The sequence below is a fragment of the Mirounga angustirostris genome, unplaced genomic scaffold (assembly GCF_029215605.1).
Source record: "Mirounga angustirostris isolate CCGP_5_RB_7025 unplaced genomic scaffold, mMirAng1.0.hap1 SCAF_10, whole genome shotgun sequence".
Taxonomy (NCBI): Eukaryota; Metazoa; Chordata; class Mammalia; order Carnivora; family Phocidae; genus Mirounga; species Mirounga angustirostris.
In genome coordinates, this window is record NW_026991718.1 from 75,025,608 (window position 1) to 75,051,090 (window position 25,483).

Genomic DNA, 25,483 nt, shown 5'->3' on the forward strand with positions numbered 1-25,483 from the left:
TGCGTCAGAATTTTCTTCCTTTTTAAGGCTGAACAGTAGTGGTATATATCTTTTTGAATTTGGAGAAGAGAAATCATTTTTAAATTTGCAATTTATATATTTATCTTTATTAAATATTTTGTATATCATCCCTACAAATATCTTTTTTTGATATACATAGTAAAATATTTGGTTGTATTTCCTAAAAGATACTAATTTTCTTTTGTGAAAAGAAATGCTACTTTTAAGACAAAATTTATAAGCTCTGATATTTAACATAAAATAGACAGAACTGTCTTTTTTCTAAGTAGACTGTCAAGGAACTGAAATTCAGTTCAGTGTCATATTTCATCCTAAGCTGATATTGTGTTAGATGACTTATTTGTAGAATGAAACACATATGATCTAAAAAGAGCCATGACTCCTGGGGATGGAAAGATGATGCAGGTGTTACTATAGATGGTTCTTCTAAAAACCATTTGGTTGGTGAAAGGAATCACACAAAGTAATGATTCTATTATTTCAATTCTTTAATAGTACTTTTCAAAATGGATGATGATTCTTTAATGTGACCCTGAGACAACATTCCACCTATGTTGATGTTTTTGGAGAAGTTATAAGAAATAGGTATTGGAATGAAGGGATATCTTCCTTTTTTTTTTTTTTTAAGATTTTATTTATTTATGTGACAGAGAGAGACACCGCGAGAGAGGGAACACAAGCAGGGGGAGTGGGAGAGGGAGAAGCAGGCCTCCCGCCGAGCAGGGAGCCCGATGTGGGACTCGATCCCAGGACCCTGGGACCATGACCTGAGCCGAAGGCAGACGCTTAACGACTGAGCCACCCAGGCGCCCCTGAAGGGATATCTTCCAAAATCAGTTAAAGACTTTCAGTTTCCTTCAATGTCCACTGATCATAATCCCAAATCTTACTCTGATGGCCATATAGAAGGTTAGGAAGTATAAAAAACAAATGGTAAAACATACAGTTTGAAGACGAACGCTGTCCTTCAAAAATGTTTCCATGAGAAATTTAAAGATTATAATTAATGTTCAGATAATCATAGACTAGGTAAAATAAATCAAATATCAGAGTAGCACAGCCAAAAAGCAGGTAACTAGTATCATAGTTATGTTCCTTTCTTCCCCAAATAGGAAAATTCCGCACTAATTCTGTATATATACATACATATATATACACACACACATATATACAAAAAAACATATATATACAAAAAACATATATATATACAAAAAACATTTATATATATAAATATATATATATTTTACTTACTGTTGTTTTTGTCTTTAAAGAAGGTCTTAAAGGCCATACTAAGGATTCACTAAGAATTAAGTTATTGTTTGGGCCTCAAAATTGTTCTCCTTCCACATGTCTTTTAGAATCTAACTTGCCCTGCACAACTAGAATAAACAGAAAATGTAGTCTAAAGGTTAACATAACACTTACCTGTCAAGACACCTTAGAATAATAGTAGTCTTTCCCTGGAAATTAAAAAAAGAAAGAATACTGTGTTAATGTCATCCACATGTAAAATTTTGTTATTGTTCATAATTGTGGCCAAAAATAGATTTTAATCACTTGAATGATAAATTACCTGGAAACTAGAAACTTTCAGAATTGTTCCTAAGTTTGATAAGTGGAAAGAGTTAACTGTCAACTTTCCATCACAGTGTAACTACACTGCTATTATTATAATTATAAAGTCCTGCAGATGACAAATACTAGCAAATCATACCTCACTTTAGTGGTCAACTTGGCAGCTGTCTGAGATTTCCTCTCTATTCATCAATGCTAATTACTGGTTACGCAGATGATTAGTGTCTTCTAAAATGTTTTAATTCCAATTGTTGAAGTGGAAATAAAGAAGAAAGATAACATACAAATAAAGGACATGCTGCAAATATGTTCAAAGTAAGCAATCCAGATACTGGGTTAGAGTTTATTTATTGTTTTATTTGTAGAGAATGAACTTATTCTAAGTTTCTTGTTAGGAGTCAGAAAATATAGGTCCTGGTCCTCTCTGCCACTAATCATGAAACTTAACTTCACATCTTAGGGATTGGCTCAATGGCTTAATCACTGATTTCTTTTTAATAGTAAAACTTAAAAAAAAAATCTCCTACAAGAAAAGAGATACAAGAGGAGCAGCACGGGAAGCTCTAATGGAAGAAGCCTTTAGGTTCCAAGGAAAATGGTTCGGAAAATACTGGACTGACAAACACACAGAACATTTGATTAGATATGTTTTTTCCCTAAAAACCTGTAATTTTTTTTACCAAAAAAAAGATGATCACAAATAAATTACTCTAGATTATATCTGGGATATGATCAAATTGAATGACTTTTTTATAATGGGAAACATAAATAAATAATTGAAATAGGACCAAAAATGTAAATTATTGAGGGATGTTTATTGGCAGGTATTACATCAAAGTGAAAGACTAGAAACCACCTAAATGTCCCCAAATAGGGGACTGGTTAAATTATTATGACAATCCTTAAATGGAGTAACATGCAGCTATTAGGAATGATGATACAGGAACATACTTACCGACATGGTAAAACATTTATAATAGATTACAGCATAACCCTGTTTTCAATTTTTAAAATATCTTTTCCTGCTTTTTTGAGATCTACATACATACATACACATACCCATAAATAGATTCAGAGAGAGGCAGAGAAACACATACACAAAAATAAACAGATCCAGAGGGATATCACTAAGCTAACAGTGAATGTTTCTAGGTGATGGATTTGCTGGTTATTCATTTATTTATTTTTAAAGATTTTATTTATTTGAGAGAGAGAGCATGAGCAGGGGCAAAGGGCAGAGGGAGAAACAGACTCCCCATTGAGCAGGGAGCCCGCCGTGTGCTGGATCCCAGGATCCCAGGATCCCAGGATCCCAGGATCATGACTTGAGCCAAAGGCAGACGCTACATCATTCCCCTACCTCATCTCATCACCTGGGCATTTTATCATCTCATATCATCCCAAGAAGGGTGAGTACAGTACGGTAAGATATTCTGAGTGAGAGAAAGACCACATTCAACTTGTATTATATTGTTATAATTGTTCTATTTGTAGTTATTGTTGTTAATCTCTTACTATGCCTAATTCATAAATTAAATTTTATCATAGGTATACTCTGTCAGTACTATCTGCAGTTTCAGATAGCCACTGGGGGTCTTGGAACAGATCCCTTGCAGACAGGGGGAGACTACTGTACCTAAAAACTAATGTATTCTATGTGTAAGAAAGCACAGAATCAGAATGAATGTATTTTAGAATTGGAAGGAATCTTCGATATAATTAGCCAATTTTCTCAAATTCTCATGGTTCTATAGTGTTGATTTAAATTCTGATTGTAATTTCATATAAATGTATAGTACTAGTTGGTGGCAATTCCAAGTAAACAAACTCTACTCTGGGCACTGAAATAAACTTTTAGACTATCATTAAAATACAATCCAAATTTTTAAAAATCACTAGTAAACTATTGCCCTCAGCGAGTGGATCCACAGACTCCTAGTTTTCCTGGTTCAATAAACACTGACCTAATACAAGTTCACTCAGAGACTATCAAAATGAATCCTATCTTTCCTCCCATTACCTCAGTGACACTGGAAGTCTTTTTCTCTGACCCGTATCCCTGGAGCTCTAATTCCATAATCCTCTATGCATCCCTTCCCTTCTTCCAAAATCTTTCCACTCTATAGCTCCAGCTCCGTGATTAGCAAACTCCCCAGTAACCTCAACTTCTTCTTCAGAATGTTCTCTCCAACCGTTGGCCTTACCTAAAATATGGTTGCCTCCAGACTACTTCCTCTGCAATCTTGTTAAAGAAGGCTAGTCTTTTCTACCACCCTATGTACTTCAGGGCTCTCCTTGCTCCCCAATGCCACCTGAATTATTTTTTTAAAGATTTATTTGAGAGAGAGAAAGGGAGGGAGTGTGAGCATGAGTGGGCGGAGGGGCAGAGGGAGAGAATCCTCAGGCAGACTCCCCCGAGCACGAACTGACACAGGATCCATCCCACAACCCATGAGATCATGAGCTGAGCTGAAACCAAGAGTCGGATGTCCAACTGACTGAGCCACCCCCGTGCCTTCCACCCACCTTTAAATAATTATTCTACTTCCCTCCTTTTGCAAAAGCCTTAGAGGCTTGTCCCGGTCTACTGTGATGGTTGTTGGCCAACTCCTCTAGCTCACAGTCTCCCTTTCTCTCTCAGCTACTGTCATTAGTCTTGTTAACTTCACACCCATGTAGGCATGGGCAACCTACCTAACACGCTGACCTCTCAGTGCCTTTGCCTCCTCACAGAGACACTTTCTTTCACTCTACTTCTACCATACATCACTTCCAAGGTTACATCTTCAATCATTTCACCACTGGAAACTACACTATTTCCAAAATCACACATGCAAACACATTCTCCAACTACTTTTTCAGGAACACTCTGTGTTACCCACAGCAACAACTCTTTGGCCTTAGTAAAAGGCCTCAAAAGTCCACTGACCCATCAACATGTCTCCTTCTCCATCAGCTCCCTCCTGCCTCCACCTCTCTCCTTTTCCATCTTGCAGTCCATAGTTTATCATTACAATTACCCTTGCAAGTACCACCCCCTCCCTAAGCTTTCTAGCTCTGTACTGCACCCACTTGGCAAAAACCAACCCTGGTAAACTCAATCACCTCCCCTTCTCCTCCATGCTTGTAACCCGTGCAAGTGAGTGATGGTGGAGAAAAATTATACATACTGTGCAGAATGTGTCACCTAAATTCTTAATCCCCATCATCAAAACGGCAGTCAGCAATGACGGGCAAGTCACATTTGTCTAGTATGTTCTCTCTCCCATGTGTTGTAACTGCTATTTCATACATTTTTCTTGATTCTCTCCTCAGAATACCCACTTGACCCTCTTCACCTGAATTACTCTCTTTCCTTACTTCCTGCTCTTCAAGCTCTGGACATCACCCTCTCTCAAGGAGGCTCTCCCAGTCTTCCAGCCTCTTGGGCTGAGTTAAGAGCCCTTGTTTCCATCATCGCATTTGTTTCCTGCAATGTTGTACAAGCACTAACACCTACGTTCCTGCACAGCAGAGTACATGTCTTTCATTTCTGTCTGCCCAGAGTCGGGCAGGATGCCTGGCTCATAGAAGATGTCCAACAGATGTCTACTGAATGGATGAACAGAAGTACGGGAAAGAGAGAGAAGGCAGTGAGGCAGTTAGTTTCTTTGGTAAAGGGTGATTACTATCAGCTGAACAATAGAAGCATTAATTGCTTGCTTCTCTTTATTTTTCAAAATTTTGTTCTGCATAAAGCACACAATCAGAGACTTTAAAGAACAATATCCTCAAAAGTTCCACCTATGTCAAAAGAGTCTGCCAATCTTCAAAAGCAAAATTAGTTTTGATTTGCATAAATGAAAATACCCAGCTTGAATATGCCACGTTCTTCTATTTAAAAAAAAGGGTGGCTTCACAAACAACATATAAAACATGAATGGGCTCTCACAACAACAAAGTCTAGAACAACTGTTACAGAGAGTGACTAGTGGGGTGCTGTGGGACACTTCAGGTGTGAGCATTTGTGTGCTGGTGTAACTATTAGGATAAGCCACCTTAAAGATACGAAGCAGCTTCTCTATAGAGGATATTTTCTGTAATAGAAATTTACTTGTACCATAAGACTATTAATAGTTATTTACTCATTTTTTTTTTAAATCCATGTATGTATCTATATGGCAGCAAGTAGGAAATTGGAAAAGTACTGTATCCAATGCAGAAATCACTCTCCTCACAACAGTAAACTCATGAAACCACATGAATTCCAGCATCTTGGATCTGCAAGCCTCGACCTTTTTCAGAGAGTGTCACCAGGAGTTCTGCCTTCCTGGCAAGAACTGCTGTGGGTCAAGGAAAGCCGCATGAAGACATGATACATCTGTTCTTGCTCTGTATGGCCACTTCCAAAACCTTTTTGTCTCCTTGGCTAAATAAAACAGAAACTTACAATGAGTGGGGAGAGGTCTCTTCCTACCAATCAGTCATCCTGGGGATTGGCTGCTATATTTCCCCCATGCTTTCCACAGTAGCAAATAACCCGTGACAAATATCATTCACATTAAAAAAAAAAAATCATTCACATAATCCAATTACTCCTTAAATAATCCTAAAAGTAAAGTAACTGAATCCAAAATATGAATATTAAAATACTGACTTATTAACTTAGATGCTTTAGATATTTATTTACTAATTTATTTTTCCTGACTTATTTAAATGAACCCTGGCTTTTATGCTCAAATGAAGTAGAAGACCTGAATGTTTTCAAATTATGAAATAAAGAACTCAAAACACTTTTTAAAAATTTTGTTTACTCCTAATTTTCCTAGATCAATAAGTACTTTCTAATTCCTGCTAAATATGGTATTAGCTAAGCACAAAGTTAGTTTACCAACTTCAAATTCAATGGCTCCATAACCATGAATTTGAGTAAAATGTCTAAATATTATTTTTAAAAATGCAGTTATAACATTAGACAATAAAAATTATTTCATATTAAAATTCATCTGAATATTTTTCAATCACATGTTTCAGTCAGAATGTTCATATAGTAATCAAAATTATTTTATTTATTTATTTGAGAGAGAGACAGGGAGAGCGGCAGGCAGAGGGAGAGGGAGAAGCAGGCTCCCCGCTGAGCAGAGAGCCCGATGTGGGGCTCAATCCCAGGACCCTGGGATCATGACCTGAGCTAAAGGCAGACGCTCAACTGACTGAGCCACCCAGGCGCCCCCAAAATTATTTCTTAATTAACTTCCTCCTTACAGTGCACAATTCTTAAGTCCTCAAGTGACATAATGTGGTATTCCACGTGAAATCAGCTCTCTGCTGATCTGAAGGGTATGCTACATATATCAACCCAAGGATTTTAGCTGAATTCTAATTGTGTGGTGATAAATGACATTACTAGAGCCAGAGATGACAAACCAATTTTATCTCAAGTGCCAGCACCTTCCTGGAATGCTACGGGTTAGATGTCATCTTCAGACTCAGTAGAAAAGGGTGCCGTGATCACTAAGATGTGTGTGGAAGATGTGTAACTAGTATCTGCTCTCTCTTAAGAAACCCCAGGAAGCATCTTCTCACAACCAGATTATATACTGTGGAAAACTGGAGAAAGAAAAATTTAGAAGTCAAGTCATTTCCTTCCCACTTTTCTACCTAGAGGATGAGGTCTGGGATGAGAACAGAAGCTCTGGAAAATAAAAGGTTAGTCAGTTTTCTGGCCCATACCCTAAGGTACTGAATGATTTATCACTTGATAAGAGAGGAAACCTATGTCAAGAGGATGATAAGACTATGCCTAGAGACTTGACAATCTAAATCAGGGTGGAGGGACGCTTGGGTGGCTCAGGTGGTTAAGTGGCTGCTTTCGGCTCAGGTCATGATCTCAGGGTCCTGGGATCAAGCCCGGTGTCAGGCTCCCTGCTCAGTAGGGGGTCTGCTTCCCCCTCTCTCTGCCCCCCACCCATGCTCTCTCTCTCTCTAATAAATGAATAAAATCTTTAAAAAAAAAATCAGAGTGGAGAAAATGAGAGAAAAATGCCCACATAAATTGAGATGTCATTGGGTATGACATTAAGAAAAATTTTAAGACAATAATGGAAGAGGGTCCAAGTAATTCACAAGAGGAAACAGCTGAGACAAGTCCTGGAAAGAATATTTACAGCGACAGATACACAACAGTGCAGGTAATAATAAGTGCAGTATTATCACAGGGAAGCAAAACGACCTCATATGAATTACCAGAACTTGTGGCATGAGACTTATGAGTAAAATATATTGGTGTAAAGGAATAAAGAGAGACAGAAGGGGAGAGAAAATACAGCACACTTTGTGTATTTATATGGAAATTCACAAACATGCAAGAAGAATGCATTTGGATGAAAATAAACAAAGAGCAGAACAGATGTAATCTTGTCACGGTAATTAGACTGTTACCTGACTGTATTAATATATGATATCTCATGTACACATCTCTATTGGGATACAGATAACGTCTAATAGCGAAGAGGATACCAACAATTCAAAAAAGTGCTTACATCAGTTTGAGTTCAGTTTTCTGTCACTCCTAAAGGAAACAATCCAGACTCAAACAGAAACTAGGATCAGAGAGAGGTTAAGTGACTCATTCTAAGATAGGATTCTATACCCAGATAAACATTCAACCCAGAGTGAGAGAAAATAAAGGAATTTTTAGCCATGCAGGGTCTCCTAAGTTTACTTCCCATGTAATGCTTTCCCAGGAAACTACAAGAGAATGTGCTGCATCAAGGTGAGTGAGTAAACCAAGAACAAGGAAGACGCAGGGTCCAGGAAACTTAAGTTCCAACTCAAGAAAGAGGCAAAGGGAATTCCCAAGACGCGGGCGAAGGAGGGTAATTATGCAGCCGCTCGTGTGAACCACGGTACGGACGAGCACAGTGGGTCAAAAGGTGGCAGGACTCTGGCTGGAGAGGGGAACTTTCAGATGCTCTGATACAACCGCCTAGATGGAGATTATACAGAATGCCTGTTGGGGATTGTGGAATCAGCAATATGTCGCTGGGGAGCCAGCTTCAAGGACGGTCCCGAATGATCCCCCTTGCTGGTGGTATTCACACCCAGGTGTGGTCCCTTACACTGTACCAGAGTTGGTCTTTGTGATCAATAGCTTATGGCAGAAGTGATGACACGTCACTTTCCAAGATTAGGTTATAAAAGGCTGCAGCTTCTATCCGGGGCACCTATTCTCTTTTGGATCTCTTGCTCTGGGGGGAAGCAAGCTGCCATGTTGTACGCAGCCCTACGGAGAGGCATGTATGTGAAGAATTGAAGCCTGGCCAACGGTCATCAAGGAACTGAGGCCTCTTGCCAGCAACCATGTCAACAAGCTTAGAAACTGATTCTCCAGTTTAGTTGAGCTGTTTAATGACTTTAGTCCCAGATGACATCTTGACTACAACTTCATGAAAGACCCTGAGCCAGAACCACATAACTAAACTGCTCTCAGATTCCTGGACCTCATAAACTAGGTGAGATAATGTTTGCTGTTTTAAAAGCTGTCATGTTGGGGTGCCTGGGTGGCTCAGTCATTAAGCGTCTGCCTTCGGCTCAGGTCATGATCCCAGGGTCCTGGGATTGAGCCCCACATCGGGCTCCCTGCTCTGCGGGAAGCCTGCTTCTTCTCCCTCTCCCTCTGCTGCTCCCCCCTGCTTGTGTTCCCTCTCGTGCTGTGTCTTTCTGTCAAATAAATAAATAAAATCTTAAAAAAAAAAAAAAAAGCTGCTATGTTTTAATTTATTATTAAGTAGCAACAAGTAACTAATGCATATAAAAACTAAGGTACATACACATCAAAGCTAAGCAAATAAAAAAACAAGGCATTTAAAAAATTCTGAAAAAGTTACTCAAGAGAAAAGAAGTAGGGGCGCCTTGGTGGCTCAGTTGGTTGAGCATCCAACTCTCGAGTTTGGCTCAAGTCAGGATTTCGGGGTCATGAGACTGAGCCGCACGTCGGGCTCTGTGCTGGGTGTGGAGTGCGCTTGAGATTCTCTTTCTCCCTATCCCTCTGCCCCTCCCTCTGACTGCACACACACTCTAATAAATAAAATCTTTAAAAACAAAACAAAAAAAGAGGGGCCCCTGGGTGACTTAGTTGGTTAAGTGTCTGACTTCAGCTCGGATCATGGTCTCAGGGTCCTGGGATGCTCTCTCCAGGACCCTCTCCAGGGTCCTCTCTCTCAAATAAACAAACAAAACCTTTAAAAAAAAAAAAAACAACCAGGGGCGCCTGGGTGGCTCAGTCGGTTAAGCATCTGCCTTCGGCTCGGGTCATGATCCCAGGGTCCTGGGATCAAGCCCTGCATTGAGCTCCCTGCTCTGCAGGAAGCCTGCTTCTCCCTCTCCCACTCCCCCTGCTTGTGTTCCCTCTGTGTCTCTCTCTGTCAAATAAATAAATAAAATCTTAAAAGAAAGAAAAAGAAAGTAATCCATTTGGCTCAGCAGCAAGTAAGTTTTAGAAATAATAAATTAACATACTGATTTAGTCCCAAATTATAACAACTATGTTGCAGATGGGGGCTAGAAGTGAGTGTTTAAAAGAAACAACTAGGGGCACCTGGCTGGCTCAGTCAGTAGAGCATGCAACGCTTGATCTCCGGGTAGTGAGTTCAAGCCCCATGTTGGATGTAGAGATTACTTAAAAAATTAAAAAAAATCATAAAAAAAGAGCTAGAATTAAATACTCTTCTACTATTATCAAAAATTCAACAGATAATGTCTAACATTTTAAGTCTAAAAATAGCCTATAAGCTATTTCATAGATAAGTAAATTATTAAAAAAAAAAAACAGTAAAAGCTATTAAAAAGGCTGCTTTAAGGAGAGGCCCTGAACAATGTGGAGAGGTTCAGTGATTTACTTTATGTACCTTTTAAACCACGTATGTGAATCACTTTAATAAAAGTAATGAAAAGTACAAACAGACTGTAACAAAGGGCCCAATCTAAGAAAATTAAGGACAAAACAGCATATATGAAAAAGACAGATCTCAAGCTCAACCTTAGTGAACAGGGTTATGCGATTACTAGAATTCTCCTGAGAATTACATATTAGTATAATTCCAGTTGAGAGTTACTAAAATCATGACAGAAAATCCGTGACTGATACGGAATCCATGACACAGAAGGCATGACCGAAAGAAATGAAGATATTAAAGCTGAAACAGACTCAGGGAGACAAGTGGTTGCCATTAATTATTTGAAGGGCAATTTTAAAATATCTGAAGGTTTAAAAAGCAGAAGAAAAATCAGACCTATTCCTATACTGTTTCAAGTCAGAATTAGGACCAAGAATTAGGACCTTGGAATTAGGAATACCAAGTATTTGTATATTTTTACAGGTCAGAATTAGGAACATTGGCAGTTACAATGAAACGCAGGTTTTCTTGTAACTAGAAATTAAGGAAAATGGAACAAGGCTGCCTTGTGGAAGACAACTCCCCCATTGCTAGAGATAGTCAACCATAAACTATATGACCACTGTTTATAGTGGCTCTTACTTAACCTTTTTGAAGGTGCTAGAATGCTGGGGGAACCTAATTTCCCATAAAAACACACTGATACACAATCACACACAATTCTGCATACATTTCTAGAGTTCATCAGCCCTAAGACGTACCTCCATTGACCCGAGTAGAAGGCTAGAGTATCTACAGGTTTCCTTCAGTTTCTGCGACTCTAGTTAAAATAAGTGAAGGGTAAATGTATCATACTGTATCCGGTCCATGTTTCTGTTATCTATATGCGTGTTTCAGCTGTACAAGTTACCAGAACTATGGCCATCGGATTAGCATTTATGGTGCTTTGGGGAAAGAGGACTCTTCCTCCAGGTGGTCTAATTTGAAACAAGTGCTCCTCCGGGCTGCTGTGGCCCACGTCAGAGCATACCACTTGACAACAGAAGTGCCCAGGCTGGATGTTAGTCCCCACTCACCCATGCACAGGACACCTTCATACAAGGCACAACCAGCTCCAAGGTAACCAGCAGGCCAGAGACTGGTTATCTGGCTGAAGAGCTGAAGTATCCAAATTTTTACCCAAGTATTACAATGAATTTTACCATTGGTTGTTAAATCATCATAATACTTGGGGGAAAAAAGTAGGAAAAATGTGCATTACCCCATTTTTACTTCCAATGAAGAAAACAGATTTTTCTCCAATTTCAAGTCCATCACCTTCACTTCCACTACTTCGTTTTTCCACTTCGGCTTTTGCAATTTCCCAGAGAGTTTCACTAGGAGAGGCAGAAAATAAAATTTAGAGAATCAAAGGGAATCCTTTCCAATATTTATTTCAAGCTCAGAGAAATTTTATTTCAGTTAAATTTATAAAACAAATCAACATTATTTCCTGGGGGACAATAAGCTGATAAAACCTCTGAGGATTAGTCATTTTCTTTGTCCTGGTTCACAGAAGAAAGCTGAAAATGATAAGCAGAGCCTTTGTCGCTAGGATCTGAGGCTGCCTTATTTTGGGACTTCCAGCCAAGGTTGAAAGCTGTCTGGGTTAGTTTCTCAGACATGTACATGAATGTACAAAGCATTTTGGACATCTACAACTTGAAAACCACCACCATCTAGGAAAATGGGGAGCATGTAAAACCAGCACACCAAATAATCTTTGTTTTCTGAAATTTTTCTTTTTTGTTTTTAAATTATATTTCTGGCTCAAGATTCCCTGTTTTAATATATAAAATATAATGAAAGAAAAAACTAATCTAAAACCACATTTTGAAAATCATCTTCCCATTCATCTCTCTACGAACATATGTATTTTTTCACAATTATACTTTTTTTTTTAATTAAAGCCAAAATGAAAAATGGAGTATTGAACTAAAAAAATACAAGATTTGATGTGTTCCAAGCATGAATCTGCTACTTTCTACATATACCAACTTGGGCAAATTATCCAACCTCTCTGGATTCTTCATTCCTTTATTAATTCAACAAATATTTATTGAGCAGCTAATATATGCAAGCTTCTGTGCTCTTCCCCAGGCTCACTTCTGTTTCTTCCCTAAAATGCCAATAAAGAAGAATACCAACCTTATAAGATTATCATGATTGATTGTCAAAATGTGGTAATTCATTCCATTTAGGGCTTGACCTAAATATAATTATCTAAAATTACTGAGAGCTTATAATAATTATTCAAGAAACAGGGATGAAGAAAGGGGCTATAAAAGACCAACAGAGGTGTCCCTAAATGTCTGCACTAAAATGTCTGCACTTATTTCACAGGTGATCTCCCTGAAAGTCAGTCCAGGCCTGTCTGCTCTTCATTTACACACCATTCTTTCAAAACGTGATTATCTGCTTTCCAAGCTCCCAGCAGAGAGGAGAGCAGGAGGTGCCCCCGGTGGAAATTTGTAACTATAACCATGTGCAACCAATTATCCCACGATGGGAAGTAAGCTGACAATTCTTCACATTAAGGTTCGTAAACTCAACAGAGATCAGGCCCTGATCCACAAGGTGAGAAAAACAGATTTATCCTGCTCTGGACTCCAGAACCCCTCTCAGTTCCTGACCTCCTTGTAAGTTGTTCAGAGAAGGTTCAGGTGTGATCTTGAGAGCAGGAAATTAAAACTGACATCACAGAACTGAAGAGCTAAAATATATTTTACGGGCCCCCCTTCAAACGCCATCTCACACTTTTCACACAGCTTTCCCAAGTTTCCCTCATTTATTGTTGTCCTGAAACCCTGCACCACGAAGGGAGATGCGGAGAACTCTGAGGAGGGGGCTTTGTGGTCTAATTCACTGCCTGAACCCCTGCTTCTAGAACATTCCTTGGCCTGCAAGAAATTTTTACTTAGTAAGTGAACGGTTGGAGTTTAATGATCTTTCAAAATCTTAGTTTTCTACCCGGGGAACTTTTCTACCTGCTTGTGACTGAATCCATATGCTCGAGGGTAGTTCATAGGGATCCTTGACCATCCAGACAGCGGTTGCAAGCAAAAAAGATTCAGAATTTTCTTCCACAGGCAGGACCTCCTAGGCTCCTCTCCCTAAATAGACCCCCAGCGGCCCTCCCTCCCCTGCTCCTTCCAGGCTGGGGTGGGAAAGAGAGGAAAGCCAGACTCTCGAGGGGAGCATAAACCGGGGGGCAAACAAGGCTGCGGGGGATACCTGGGCATCGTGGCTCGACAGCCCCAGCGTCGTGGGCTCAGCGTTTGGGGCCTGCTTAAAACCAGGACGCCAGCGAGCTCCGAGACCTGCCGGATTGTGCGGACTCTTGGGTTGCCATGGGAGCGACGTCACAGGCTGCGTTGCGTGCGACAGAGGGCATCATGGGAAATGTAGTTCTCAGCGTTCCTTTTCAATTCTCGCTCAATGCCTCATCCTCTATGTGAGAGAATGAGGTGAGCCGTCTGACAGACCTGGAACCTAAAAGCTCTGGGCTGGAAGTGTTCTTTTACTTAAAAAGTATCCTACTAGGGGGCGCCTGGGTAGCTCAGTCGTTAAGCGTCTGCCTTCGGCTCAGGTCATGATCCCAGGGTCCTGGGATCGAGCCCCACATCAGGCTCTCTGCTCCGCGGGAAGCCTGCTTCTCCCTCTCCCACTCTCCCTGCTTGTGTTCCCTCTCTCGCTGTGTCTCTCTCTGTCAAAAAAAAAAAAAAAAAGGTATTCTACCGAGTACCAGACTATATGGCAGGGATGTCTGCTCTCTCTTTTCAGTCACTTTTCTCTCCCCGCCAGCGACACTTGGGAATGGAGGGTGAAACAAACTCCTGAGCTGTTTTCTAGTGATTTACTAGAGAATTGTGATTTTGGTATTTTCCAACTTTATGCTTGTTTAGTTCTTTCTGGGTTTATGCAATAGCACATCATTTATTAAGTTAATAAAGCAAACGCATCTCCATGATACTTCATTTACTTTATCTCCGAATCAATAGCAAACATTGAGTTATTACTGTATGCATGAGCGCTACGCAGAGTATGGAATGAAGAGGTAAGACAAGATCTCCGCTCTTGAGAAGGATGCACACAACTAAAAGAAAGCCAGTGCTATAAGCTATTGTAGAGAGGTATAAAAAAATCACATCATAAGAGTAAGTAATTATGCCAAAGAGGGTTGAAACCTTCAGGGCAGTGGCAGTATTTGATCTATTTTGAATGCTCGGTAGACCTAGCCTCTCTGGCCCAAGATGTTTTGAATATTGAAGGAGATACTCTCCTTATACCCTTTTGCCATTTGGCTTGGTGTAATGAATGGTGTGATGTTCAAGAAGGTGGGCTTTAGATGGACTTAGATTTCCATTCTGACTCAGCCACACTGGCTAAGTTGCCACATTGCCACGGTGGGTAAATCATTCAGTATCTCCAAGCCTCAGTATCTGATCATGTAAAGCAGGGGAAATTTATGAGTTTGAAATGAAATAAATATATGTAAAACATAAATTATGTGTGCCTGACACATTATAAGTGCTTCATGCTTGGTATTATCATGTTGTAAGCTACCGATCCGCAACTTTGAACAAAGAAACACAAAGATCACATTCCTGGAAATGAAGCAAAAAAAATTTTTTTAAGGAACAAAAAAAAGCATTCACGACATAAAATCTTTGGGATCAAAATCCTCCCAACACCTAGGTGCATTCTGAAGACATAACAGACTACAGTTGCACATAGAAAGGGATGTAAAAGGAGTGCAATTCAATAGAGAGAGGATGATCGCAAGGGAGGTTGGTACATCTGCCATTGAATCAGCATCTATATCTTGGAGCTAGCCTGCCTATAAGTTCACAAACTGGTGTGGGACAGAGTGTAATGAATTATAATAATTTGAGTTCTGGAACTTTGGAAGCCCTTTGTATATTAATTAGGAAGCCCTGTTGATATGAATAACAAAAGTGGCAGCTAACATTTTTGCCATTTACTTGCTATGTGCCAGGCACGCTACTAATATCTTAAAGGTATAATTGTTTGGATAACTGGGATAGAAGGTTGAAGAAAGAAGCCTGGTAACAAGGAAGGTAAAAGTTGTCTGGCTGGGCCCTGGTCACCAGCATGGGTTCAGAGGTGAATCAGGGGATTCTGCTGATCTCGTTGAGCAGATGAGTTCCCTTTTCTACCCTTATGCCTCCTGAGGCTTCATATTTGGACAAAGCGACCTTCCTGGGTAGATGAAAATTGTTCTTAAGGTAGGAATATATAGAGATTTGAGCTCCCCTACTGGGTGACCCCTAAAAGACTCAAGGATTTCAATGGTGGTAATAGAGAAGAAGACAATTTTATGATGCTTGCTGGGTGGAATAAACAACAGTGCAGAAGAATACAGATGTGTGCAGAGTGTATTTGGGGAATTGTGAATGGTTAAGGGGCAAGCATATAAAGTGGTGTGACTATGGTGGGAGAGGAAACTGGGCAGGTTGATTGGGCTTCGTTGAAGGATCTTGCAGCCTGGATTTTACTGTGTTGGTTGTAAAAAACCAAATATGATTTTAAAATAGGGGTGCTCCAGGACTGGACCTGAGTTCCAGTGAGAGAATTTTTTGCAGCTGTGGGAAGGATGTTTTGGAGTCTGGAAGTCCATATGGAAGCCATTAACAATAGCCCAGACAATGACAGAGTTTTCACCTTTTCCCCCTTGTTTTCAAAGTTATATAAGCTTATTGTAGAGAAAAAAATAGTGTATGGAAAAAATGAAGAGGGTAAAAGAAGCACACCCCAGAAGCAATACCTATTAAACATTTTGGTGTATTTCATTCTAATCTGTCCTCTTACAGTTGAGATTTTACTGTAAAGTTAATTAACATTCTGATTTTAACATGTATTTCTCATCTCAATTTTTAAAAATCCATCGTAGGGTGCCTGGGTGGCTCAGTCAGTTAAGCGACTGCCTTCGGCTCAGGTCATGATCCTGGAGTCCCGGGATCGAGTCCGGCATCGGGCTCCCTGCTCGGCAGGGAGTCTGCTTCTCCCTCTGACCCTCCCCCCTCTCATGTACTCGCTCTCTCTCATTCTCTCTCTCTCAAATAAATAAATAAATCTTTAAAAAAAAAATCCACCATAAACATAACTTTGATGGCTGCATAATATTCCACTATACAGGGTTCTCATAATTTACTTAAGCATTCTCCTCATATTGAGCTTTTTTTATTTTTATTTTTTGAGAGAGAGGGAGAGCACACATGCTGCACAAGGCAGTGGGGGGAGGGGTCAGGTGGGCGAATCTTAAGCTGGCTCCCTGCTCAGCATATAGAGCTGGACTTGGGCTCGATCTCACGACCCCAAGTTCATGACCTGAGCCGAAATCAACAGTCAGATGCTTAACCAACTGTGCCACCCAGGTGCCCCTCATATTGAGCATTTGAAGTGGTTCAGAGTAAACACCTGAGTTGGGCCCCGTAGAGCCTTTCTCTGGGATTTTTTTAAACTAGAATTGGGAAGCTCAAGTCATTCCCCCTCTGGAGGAAATTGGCATGTTTTCTGCTGAATGAAGCTGTTTTGTTGATAAATTCCTTATCTACCCTGGATATTAACCCCTTCATCAGATACATGACTTGCAATTATTTTCTCCCATTCTACAGGTTGCCTTTTCACTTTGTTTCTTTCGATGTGCGGAAGTTGTGAAGTTTGGAGTTGTCCCATTTGTCTTTTTTTTTTTTTTTTACTTTGCTGCCTGTGCTTTTGAAGAGTTGTCGATTTAATAAAGCCACCAATATAATCTATCTTCTGAAAGGGATCCCAACCCCCACTCACCCACCCCTCCCATTGATTAGATTATGTTAGCAAAGTGCTGGAAGGAAGGGTACCCTGTATTCAAGTGCTGTGGTGAACACTTGAGTCTTGTTCTGGAGTTATTTGCTAATAGATGTTACCCTAGTAAGCAAGTTTTTGTTTCTTGACTATTACTGGACCTAAAAATACTTATAAAGCATACGGTGAAGATTTCAGATTGACATTGATTATAAATATGCCTCCAGAATCACTGTGACTATGTTTGATATAGGCAAAATTAAGTTCAACAGGTAAAATTATGGTGTAGAGCAAGTGTGTATTTCATCTCCTCACCCCAGCTTCTGTGGAGGTCCATCCATCTCTTCTTTGCAGGAGTCACCTTCCCACTTAAGTGCCCAAGAGAAGTGTGAATCTTGGTTCCAACTGGGATAAGGATGAATCTTACTTCATGTTAATATCTATGTGTGGACTTTACCTTAATTTGGAGTTGTTTCTTTTTTTTTAAAAGATTTTATTTGAGAGAGAGTGCTTGTGCACGAGTGGGGGGAGGGGCAGAGACTGAGGGAGAAGCAGACTCCCTGATGAGCAGACAGCCGGACAGGATCCCAGGATCCTGAGATCATGACCTGAGCTGAAGGGAAACGCTTCACCAATTGAGTCACCAAGGCGCCCCTTAATTCGGAGTTTAAAGTTACTCTTGTAGCAGTAAAATCCCTTTCTTCTTTCAGGGAAAAGAGAACAGGGAAAAACAAGAGGAGATACCATTTCTCCATGAACCCGTTAGCAGGGAAGCTTCTCCACCCTGTTATTCCTGCTCCTCACTGCTCTTCCCTCAGTCCCCACATTCCTGGAGCCTTTGATCTGCAGGAATCAGTCCAGAGACTCTGCATTGGGGAAGTCCAAATTCCATGGCAGCTAGGGGGTAGGTGGACAGGTGAAATGTGTTCTTGGCAACCCAGGAACACTTGAAGTCTTTGTCTAGCGAAATATGATTATCTGTGGTGGTTAATTCTTCAGGATTATACTACAGTACAATTGGGTAAGTGCATTGTTCTAGGAACCCAGCCACTATGTGTTTTTTCCTTTGGGAAAAATTTCCAAACAATCAGTTAATAAGCACATTTTCGAACAAAGACTCTGTAAGTTGTGACCAACTTTTCTTGTAAATTGAGAGTTAAATTCATTTCCAAGCTAGGACACTATTTGACTTTAAGGACACATGCATAAAAAAATCCAGAACATTTAAAATAAATTTTTAGAACACAGTCCATCAACTCACCTGCATGAAATAAGCTACTTATGGAACTTATATGAAATCATGGGAGAACCCCATGATTTATACATATTGTATATGTGTCAATATGCATACATACATCTTAAAATTACAATTTGCCAAAACGGTTTCCTTTTATATGGATAAAACAAAGCAACACTGAAGACAAAGCATGAATGCAAGAGAAGGAGGTAATAACTACCATTTTCACTAGTAGTACACCTCAGCTTTGACAATGAAAACATTAGGTACTTACTGAAGATTGTTCAAAAGATAATGCTCAAAATGGGTTTTGTAAATCATTTATTATGATTGAAAGGGAAGAAAATGATAGGAGACAAATATTACAATTAAACATGTAACAATTATTCTCTTGTAACCAATCATAATAACATACTTTGAATTTTTTAAATGGCTATATAAGTAATTTCCCAGAAAATAAAATTTTCACATCGTGAGTTACAGAAAATTGATTTCTTTCCATCAAAATATTTTATCTCTGTTCTATCAAAAATAAATGCCAAGTATAAGGTACACCGTTTAAGCTAAGCCTTCACTACTTGTTCAAATGAGAAGATTTGGAGGGGGGTGTGCTTACCAGATGGTGAACTAACTACTACCTTAGAATAAAGCCCTCACACATATGTAAACTGTGCCATGCCTCTGGCTCACCAACTAATGAGTATTGGACACTTTTCTGGGAACTAAGAAACTCTGTTGTATCCCAGCCAAAATACTACTGAGAGTCATTCCAAACTGGTAACCAGTTTATTCTCAAAAACCAACTTGCTTATGCAGTGAGTGGTTGTGGCTCAAAAGATTTAGGGGAAACAGTAAATGGAAATCTACTTCTATGGGGTTTTTTGACCTTCTTTTGGTCATTACCAATAAAGCAAAATCTTAGGTAAGCACTGTACTTCTTGGCTCTGTCCTTTCTAAGGATGCTAATGTGAGATGGAATTATTTTTAAAAGGCTTAGCGTGACAACAGTACATTGCCATAGGGTGAAAGCAGCAAAGAAGAAAATATGAAGGCTCTGCCAACAAATAAATTCAGCAGCTAACATTTTTTTTTCAAATTGGTTAAAAAAAAGTACCACACACAGAGTGATAAATACATGTGCAAAAAATAAATACAAATATTCTATACATAAATAAAATTAAGTATACTCATGATTACTATTGCAATTAAACGGTTTTACAATATAATTTTCATGTCTTATCACAGTTTCATTTTTATCATGAATACTAATTACTTTGTTTTACAGTCACATACTGGAATGAACTGACCACTTGTGTAACCTAGCAAAGTAATACATTTCTAGACTCACTCAACTAAAATTTTACCTCCTTTGACAGATTTCTCTTTTCTTTTAAAATATATTTTGAGAATTTATGTTAAAACTATAATGAAAAAGGCCTATATGAGGGCAAAATATAAGAATTGTCTTTGCTTTCAAAGATATTATTCAACAAAATAAGGTCAAGATGACCCAGCACCAAATGCAATGAAATGTGGGCAATATTCCAGTGAACTCAGGCTATCCAGTAATAGCTAAGGGATGTGGGGAATCACTGTCTTGTGTTTTTTTTTTTTTAAGATTTTTTTTTTTTTTTAAAGATTTTATTCTATTTATTTATTTGAGAGAGACAGTGAGAGAGAGAGCACAAGAGGGAGTAGGGTCAGAGGGAAAAGCAGACTCCCCGCCCAGAAGGGAGCCTGATGCGGGGCTCGATGCGGGGCTCGATCCCTGGACTCCGGGATCATGACCTGAGCCGAAGGCAGTCGCTTAACCGACTGAGCCACCCAGGTGCCCCCACTGTCTTGTTTTAAACTTTACACTCCAGTGATCTGAAAAGGTGATGGAGTATACTTTCTAATACCACACAGGAGGTTCTGGTTACCTAACGCCCATTTTCTCACCATGATTCATAGTGCCAGATTTACTGCACTTGCTCTAAAAATTTACCCCTCAACAGCATCCTGTGGCTGTTTCTTTCTTTCTTTCTTTCTTTTTAAAGATTTTATTTATTTGACAGAGAGAGACACAGCGAGGGAGGGAGCAAAGGGGCAGAGGGAGAGGGAGAACAGGCTTCCCACGCAGCAGGGAGCCCGATGCGGGGCTCGATCCCAGGACCCTGGGACCATGACCTGAGCCGAAGGCAGACGCCCAACGACTGAGCCACCCAGGCGCCCCCTTGTGGCTGTTTCTGACACTGTATTCTCTACTTCTCTCCAACATCGTATCATTAATTAAAAGCACATTTAATTACAGTACTCGATTTTTTGGCAGTGAGCCTTTCCAAATAATCAACTGGTTTGCCAAATGAGAGTTTGGAATCTCCCTTTGCCAGAATATGTTTTTTAAAAAGACAAAAAAAAAAAGAAAAATGCCATATTGCATGATGTGTCTGCTGGCAAGGGACAAAGGAGGTGGGGGAAAACGATGAATTCGAACCCAGTTAGTCTAAGAGAAAGTCAGCATGTGGGCACATCTTGTGTTTATGTTTTATTAGTCGTACTCATTTGAATATTTAAGAATCAAATAAAAGAAAGACACCCCGCATTTTTCAAGTTTGGAATCCCAGTGTGTGGGTGCCATGCTGCCTGGGTGTAAATGAACTTATTTGTAGCTGATGCAGCCATCGCCCGGAGGATGGGAGTGAATGTTCAGGCTCCAGAGCTTTCAGAGTAAGGTGGGTCCTTTAGTCGGTCGGCTACTTGACAGAAGGGGCTGGCTTCCCACTGCCCTGGCTTCCGGTCCCCGCGTCTGGGCTGAGAGCAGCGCTGGAGCAGAGAGGTGGTGAAAGGTTGCCTTTTGCTGATGGAAGTTGTTTATGTAACTGGCGATCAAAAGAGTGATTTCAAGAATCTAAAACAAGGAAAATAGAATTGTTAGTGCTCCGGAGAAGTTCTCAGCACTTCCAGACCTGGCCACAGGTGGTCTCCATTTGCAAGTGCCCAGGCTTCCAGAATTCCCTTCTCTCTCCGGATCCGTGAAGTGCTTACATGTTCAACACCATCAAGCCACTGACATATTTTCCAGCTGCTTCAGCCAGAAAAAAGAATGGGTCTTAAAAAACAATCAAATTTAGTGGCAAATATTAAAAAATGTGACGATAGTGCAAGTCTATCAGTTATCTTAAAGCCACATCTGTGTATAAATGAATTAAGAAATTTAGCACATTATATCAACTTTTTATTTAAACTAAATAAAGTCCTGAGTATGTCTCAATCTTCTGCACTTACTGGTTAACTGCCTTCACTTGAATGTCTGCCATTTAAAAAGAAAGTTTCAGATTCTAAAGAGGTAGTCTTTTTTAGTTGACATTTTTAAGACAAAGTTTTAGGAAACTCAGGTTCTCATTCTTTTTACTAAAACTGGAATTACATACTAAAATATAGCCCTTGTACTTACTGTTTTTGCTTACAGACATTAAAACTACACAGAACAAGTAACATCTCAATTATAAAACCTTACTCTTCTCACTAATGAGTCCATAACCTGAATTACCCCACGTAAATAAGATAATGTGTATAAAGTACCTGACAACAACTTACATCAAGACCACTTATTTTGAACCTTCTATATACCAGGCACTGGGCTAAAGCATTTAACAATCCCATCATTTAATTCTTAAGCCAAAAAAAGTAGGTAGCATTATATAATTTTTTAGGTGAAGAAACCAAAGTTTAGCAAGATCAGGTAAGCCAGAATTTGGACCTAGAACTGTTTGATTACAAGTAAATCTGTTTTCCCATCTGCAACTTAGTTTTTGCACAATAAATGTTTTAGCATGAAAAAAACTAGTATAAAAAAGTTAGTAGAAAGGCTTGTACTCACCTTGGGTTTTGCCATGGCAAAAAGTAATTTCTCTGTTGGTTTGTCCTTTGAATGTGTATTGTTAATGACTATCATAAAATCATCTTGATGACCTCCAAAGGTCATTAGACTCTTGTACACATAGCTGACTATTAACCTCTTCAAAGAGAAGAAAAAGTTAATATCTTATATACTTTTTACTTTCAAAGAAAGATGAGAAATGATTAATAACATATTTCCATTAAAATGCTGATATTAATGAAACTAATATTATGTGTTATCTATACTTAACTAAAAAAGAAAAATGCTGTTATTAGTTATATATAATAAAAATTATTTTCTAATATAAAATCTTAAGATTCAAAATAGATAGTAATGTACTAGTTTTATGTAGGCATCATTTACCTTTATAATTAAAATACAGTTTGATTCTGATACTAATAACTCAATGTGGAAAAAACCAGAAAATACAAAAAGAAAATAAAAAGCACCTATATTCCAGCATCCAGTGGAAAACCACGGTTAATACTTTGTATATGTCCTTTAAGATCTCTCATTATATGTATCTATATTAGGTTAAACCATATGAAACTGATACTTTTTAAGGTAAAAATGGTCAAATATTGGCAAATCCATATGTTTCACCTTGATATATAGATTTTGATACAAACATAAATAGTATCATGCATATTGTTTAGGATTCTGCTTCTTTTTAAATGTAATAACAAATCATGATATCTTTTCATGATAACAAATGTCCTTGTATAACATCATTTTCAGCTTTATTTAACCAATCTCCTATTGCTGGAGATTTAAATCATTTTTTATTTGTTACTATCTTAAACAATAATGCATATTTTTGATATGCATATGGGTATTTCAAAATACCCATACCTAATTATTTCTTTAGTTATAAATCTCAAATAACCGGAACTGCTACCTCAAAAAAGTAAGGACAATTTTGAGAATATTTCCAACCTCTCCTCTGGAAAAGTTACACCCAGTTACATTCCCAGCACTGTAGTCTTGCTAACACTAGATATAATCATTCTTTTAAATCTCTGCCAACCTGACTAGTGAAAAGTAGAATCTCACTGTTTTAAATTGAATGTATTCGATTACTAGTGAAATTAACATTTAAAAATACATTTATTGAACATCTGTATTTCTTCTATGAATTGCCTTGGCCCATTTGTCTATTGGTGTGTTTATCATTCCCTTATTGTTTCGTAAGGATATCAACCCTTTGCCATACATGCAGCAATTTTTCCCCCTCTGTAGCTAAGACAATTTTAAATATTAAAAAATGTACAGCTTATAGGTAAAGGAATTTGCATATCTAATGATTAGCTTGCAAGACTTTGAGCAGGCAATTCCAGCACTCAATGCTCCATGAGTGGCAGCCCACCAGTGTCTTATCTCCTGACCTCTGTGTCCATCTCCCAGGATCTAGGAAACTGGCTTACTTACCTAAGGTAACTCAGTACTGGTTTACAATTTTTTGTTGACTTTAGGTCATCGATTTTATAACCTATCTTCAAGTTACCCATTCAAGAACCTTAGCATTCGAGAACTATAAAGCTCTTCAAAAAGTTTTTTTTTTGTTTTTGTTTTTTTAGCAATTATAAGGAGAAAGTACTGTAACACTAACCATTAGTTTGGTTTCCAAAAAATTCTCAGTGATCCCTGACTAGAGCCAGACATAAGAGAGCCCATTACACCTACCAGGAGAATTTAACAATTCCTGTCTGCTAGATTTAAAAACAAAACAAAAAAGAACACATGAAATATGATAGAAAAATAAAGCAAATTTCAGATAGATACATAAACATGTAGAAAGCACAGTTTGACGTTATATTTAATCATGTAAAAAGCTCTAAAATACCATATATGTACAAGTGAACTGGTAAGTAATATTACAGAAAGTTACAGAAATGGTTACAGAAGCCTTAGGGATACCGAACTTAAACTTTCGTAATTAAAGTTTCTACATTAATGTTATCTTAAAGGCTTTCATTTTACACAGGAAGCAATCTTCCTAACACTATAAATGAATAGTCATTTTACAAATACAACTGTGGTTGGGGTGCCTGGGTGGCTCAGTTGGTTAAGCGTCCAACTCTTGGTTTTGGCTCAGGTCATGATCTCAGGGTCATGAGATCAAGCCTCGAGCTGGGCTCTGCACTCAGCCTGGAGTGTGCTTGAAATTCTCTCTCTCCCTTTCCCTTTGCTCCTCACCCCCCACTATGTTCTCTCTTTCTAAAACAAACAAACAAATAAATAAATAAAATCTTAAAAAAAAAAACTCAAAAAAACAAAAACAAATACAACCGCAATTTAGTCATGGTATCTTAATATTTTCCTCATATGCAATATAAAACCTGTCCAATCTTGTTTTATTTTTATTTTTATTTTTTTAAAAGATTTTATTTATTTGACAGAGAGGGACACAGCGAGAGAGGGAACACAAGCAGGGGGAGTGGGAGAGGGAGAAGCAGGCTTCCCACGGAGCAGGGAGCCCGATGTGGGGCTCGATCCCAGGACCCTGGGATCATGACCTGAGCCGAAGGCAGATGCTTAACGACTGAGCCACCCAGGCGCCCCTGTCCAATCTTGTTTTAATGACTATTTGTTACACAGCATTAGGAAAAATGTTATCTGTGTATGAGAAAAATCACATGAAGAGATCATTAGCTTCTGTGTACGGTACACTGAGCAATGTGAAACTTAATCTTACCATGGAGTTGTATTCTAAGATGCTTAAACCATCCTCATGGATAGCCAGCCACATGAAAGTACTTCCGAGTGCTGATGGAGTTACGGGCTGTGAAGAGGTGCAAATACACTGTATAATAAATGCTAAGCAAAATCACAGAAACATTTTTCCGTCAAAATACAATGCAACATTTACAACAACGACTTCACATTAAAAATCTTCTTGGGGTGGGGAGAAAAAAAGAAGAAAATAAAACTTATGGGGGAAATAATCTCTCTTGGGGCAGAGGCAGGATCATGTAATGGAAAGAGTAGTGAATCTGATATCAGGAGATGTTGGGTCTGAGTTCCAAATGTGCCATTTATTAGCTG

General features: G+C 38.9%; 2 protein-coding genes across 9 annotated transcripts in view; both read right to left on the reverse strand.

The window, feature by feature from the left end:
- Positions 1-13,877, reverse strand: part of DYNC2LI1 (dynein cytoplasmic 2 light intermediate chain 1) — a 43,603-nt gene extending 29,726 nt beyond the window's left edge. For 4 of the 8 annotated variants that reach the window (XM_064572546.1, XM_064572547.1, XM_064572549.1 and 1 more), the window contains exons 1-4: positions 13,499-13,686; positions 12,660-12,720; positions 11,734-11,848; positions 1,447-1,481 (exon numbers count right to left, since the gene is read on the reverse strand). In XM_064572546.1, coding sequence (XP_064428616.1) covers positions 1,447-1,481; positions 11,734-11,848; positions 12,660-12,720; positions 13,499-13,553 — 266 coding nt within the window. In that variant the 5' untranslated portion in view covers positions 13,554-13,686. Of the gene's footprint in view, positions 1-1,446; positions 1,482-11,233; positions 11,293-11,733; positions 11,849-12,659; positions 12,721-13,498; positions 13,687-13,745 lie in introns of those variants that run through there. The other 4 variants (XM_045885086.3, XM_064572551.1, XM_064572550.1 and 1 more) reach the window with 4 other exon arrangements.
- A 6,317-nt stretch (positions 13,878-20,194) lies between these two features.
- The window catches only part of PLEKHH2 (pleckstrin homology, MyTH4 and FERM domain containing H2), a 106,447-nt gene continuing 101,158 nt past the window's right edge, over positions 20,195-25,483 (reverse strand). Inside the window, exons 28-30 of the mRNA XM_045885091.3 lie at positions 25,134-25,220; positions 22,418-22,555; positions 20,195-21,445 (exon numbers count right to left, since the gene is read on the reverse strand). Of these exons, the coding sequence (XP_045741047.1) occupies positions 21,260-21,445; positions 22,418-22,555; positions 25,134-25,220 (411 nt within the window). The 3' untranslated portion in view covers positions 20,195-21,259. The remainder of the gene's footprint in view (positions 21,446-22,417; positions 22,556-25,133; positions 25,221-25,483) is intronic.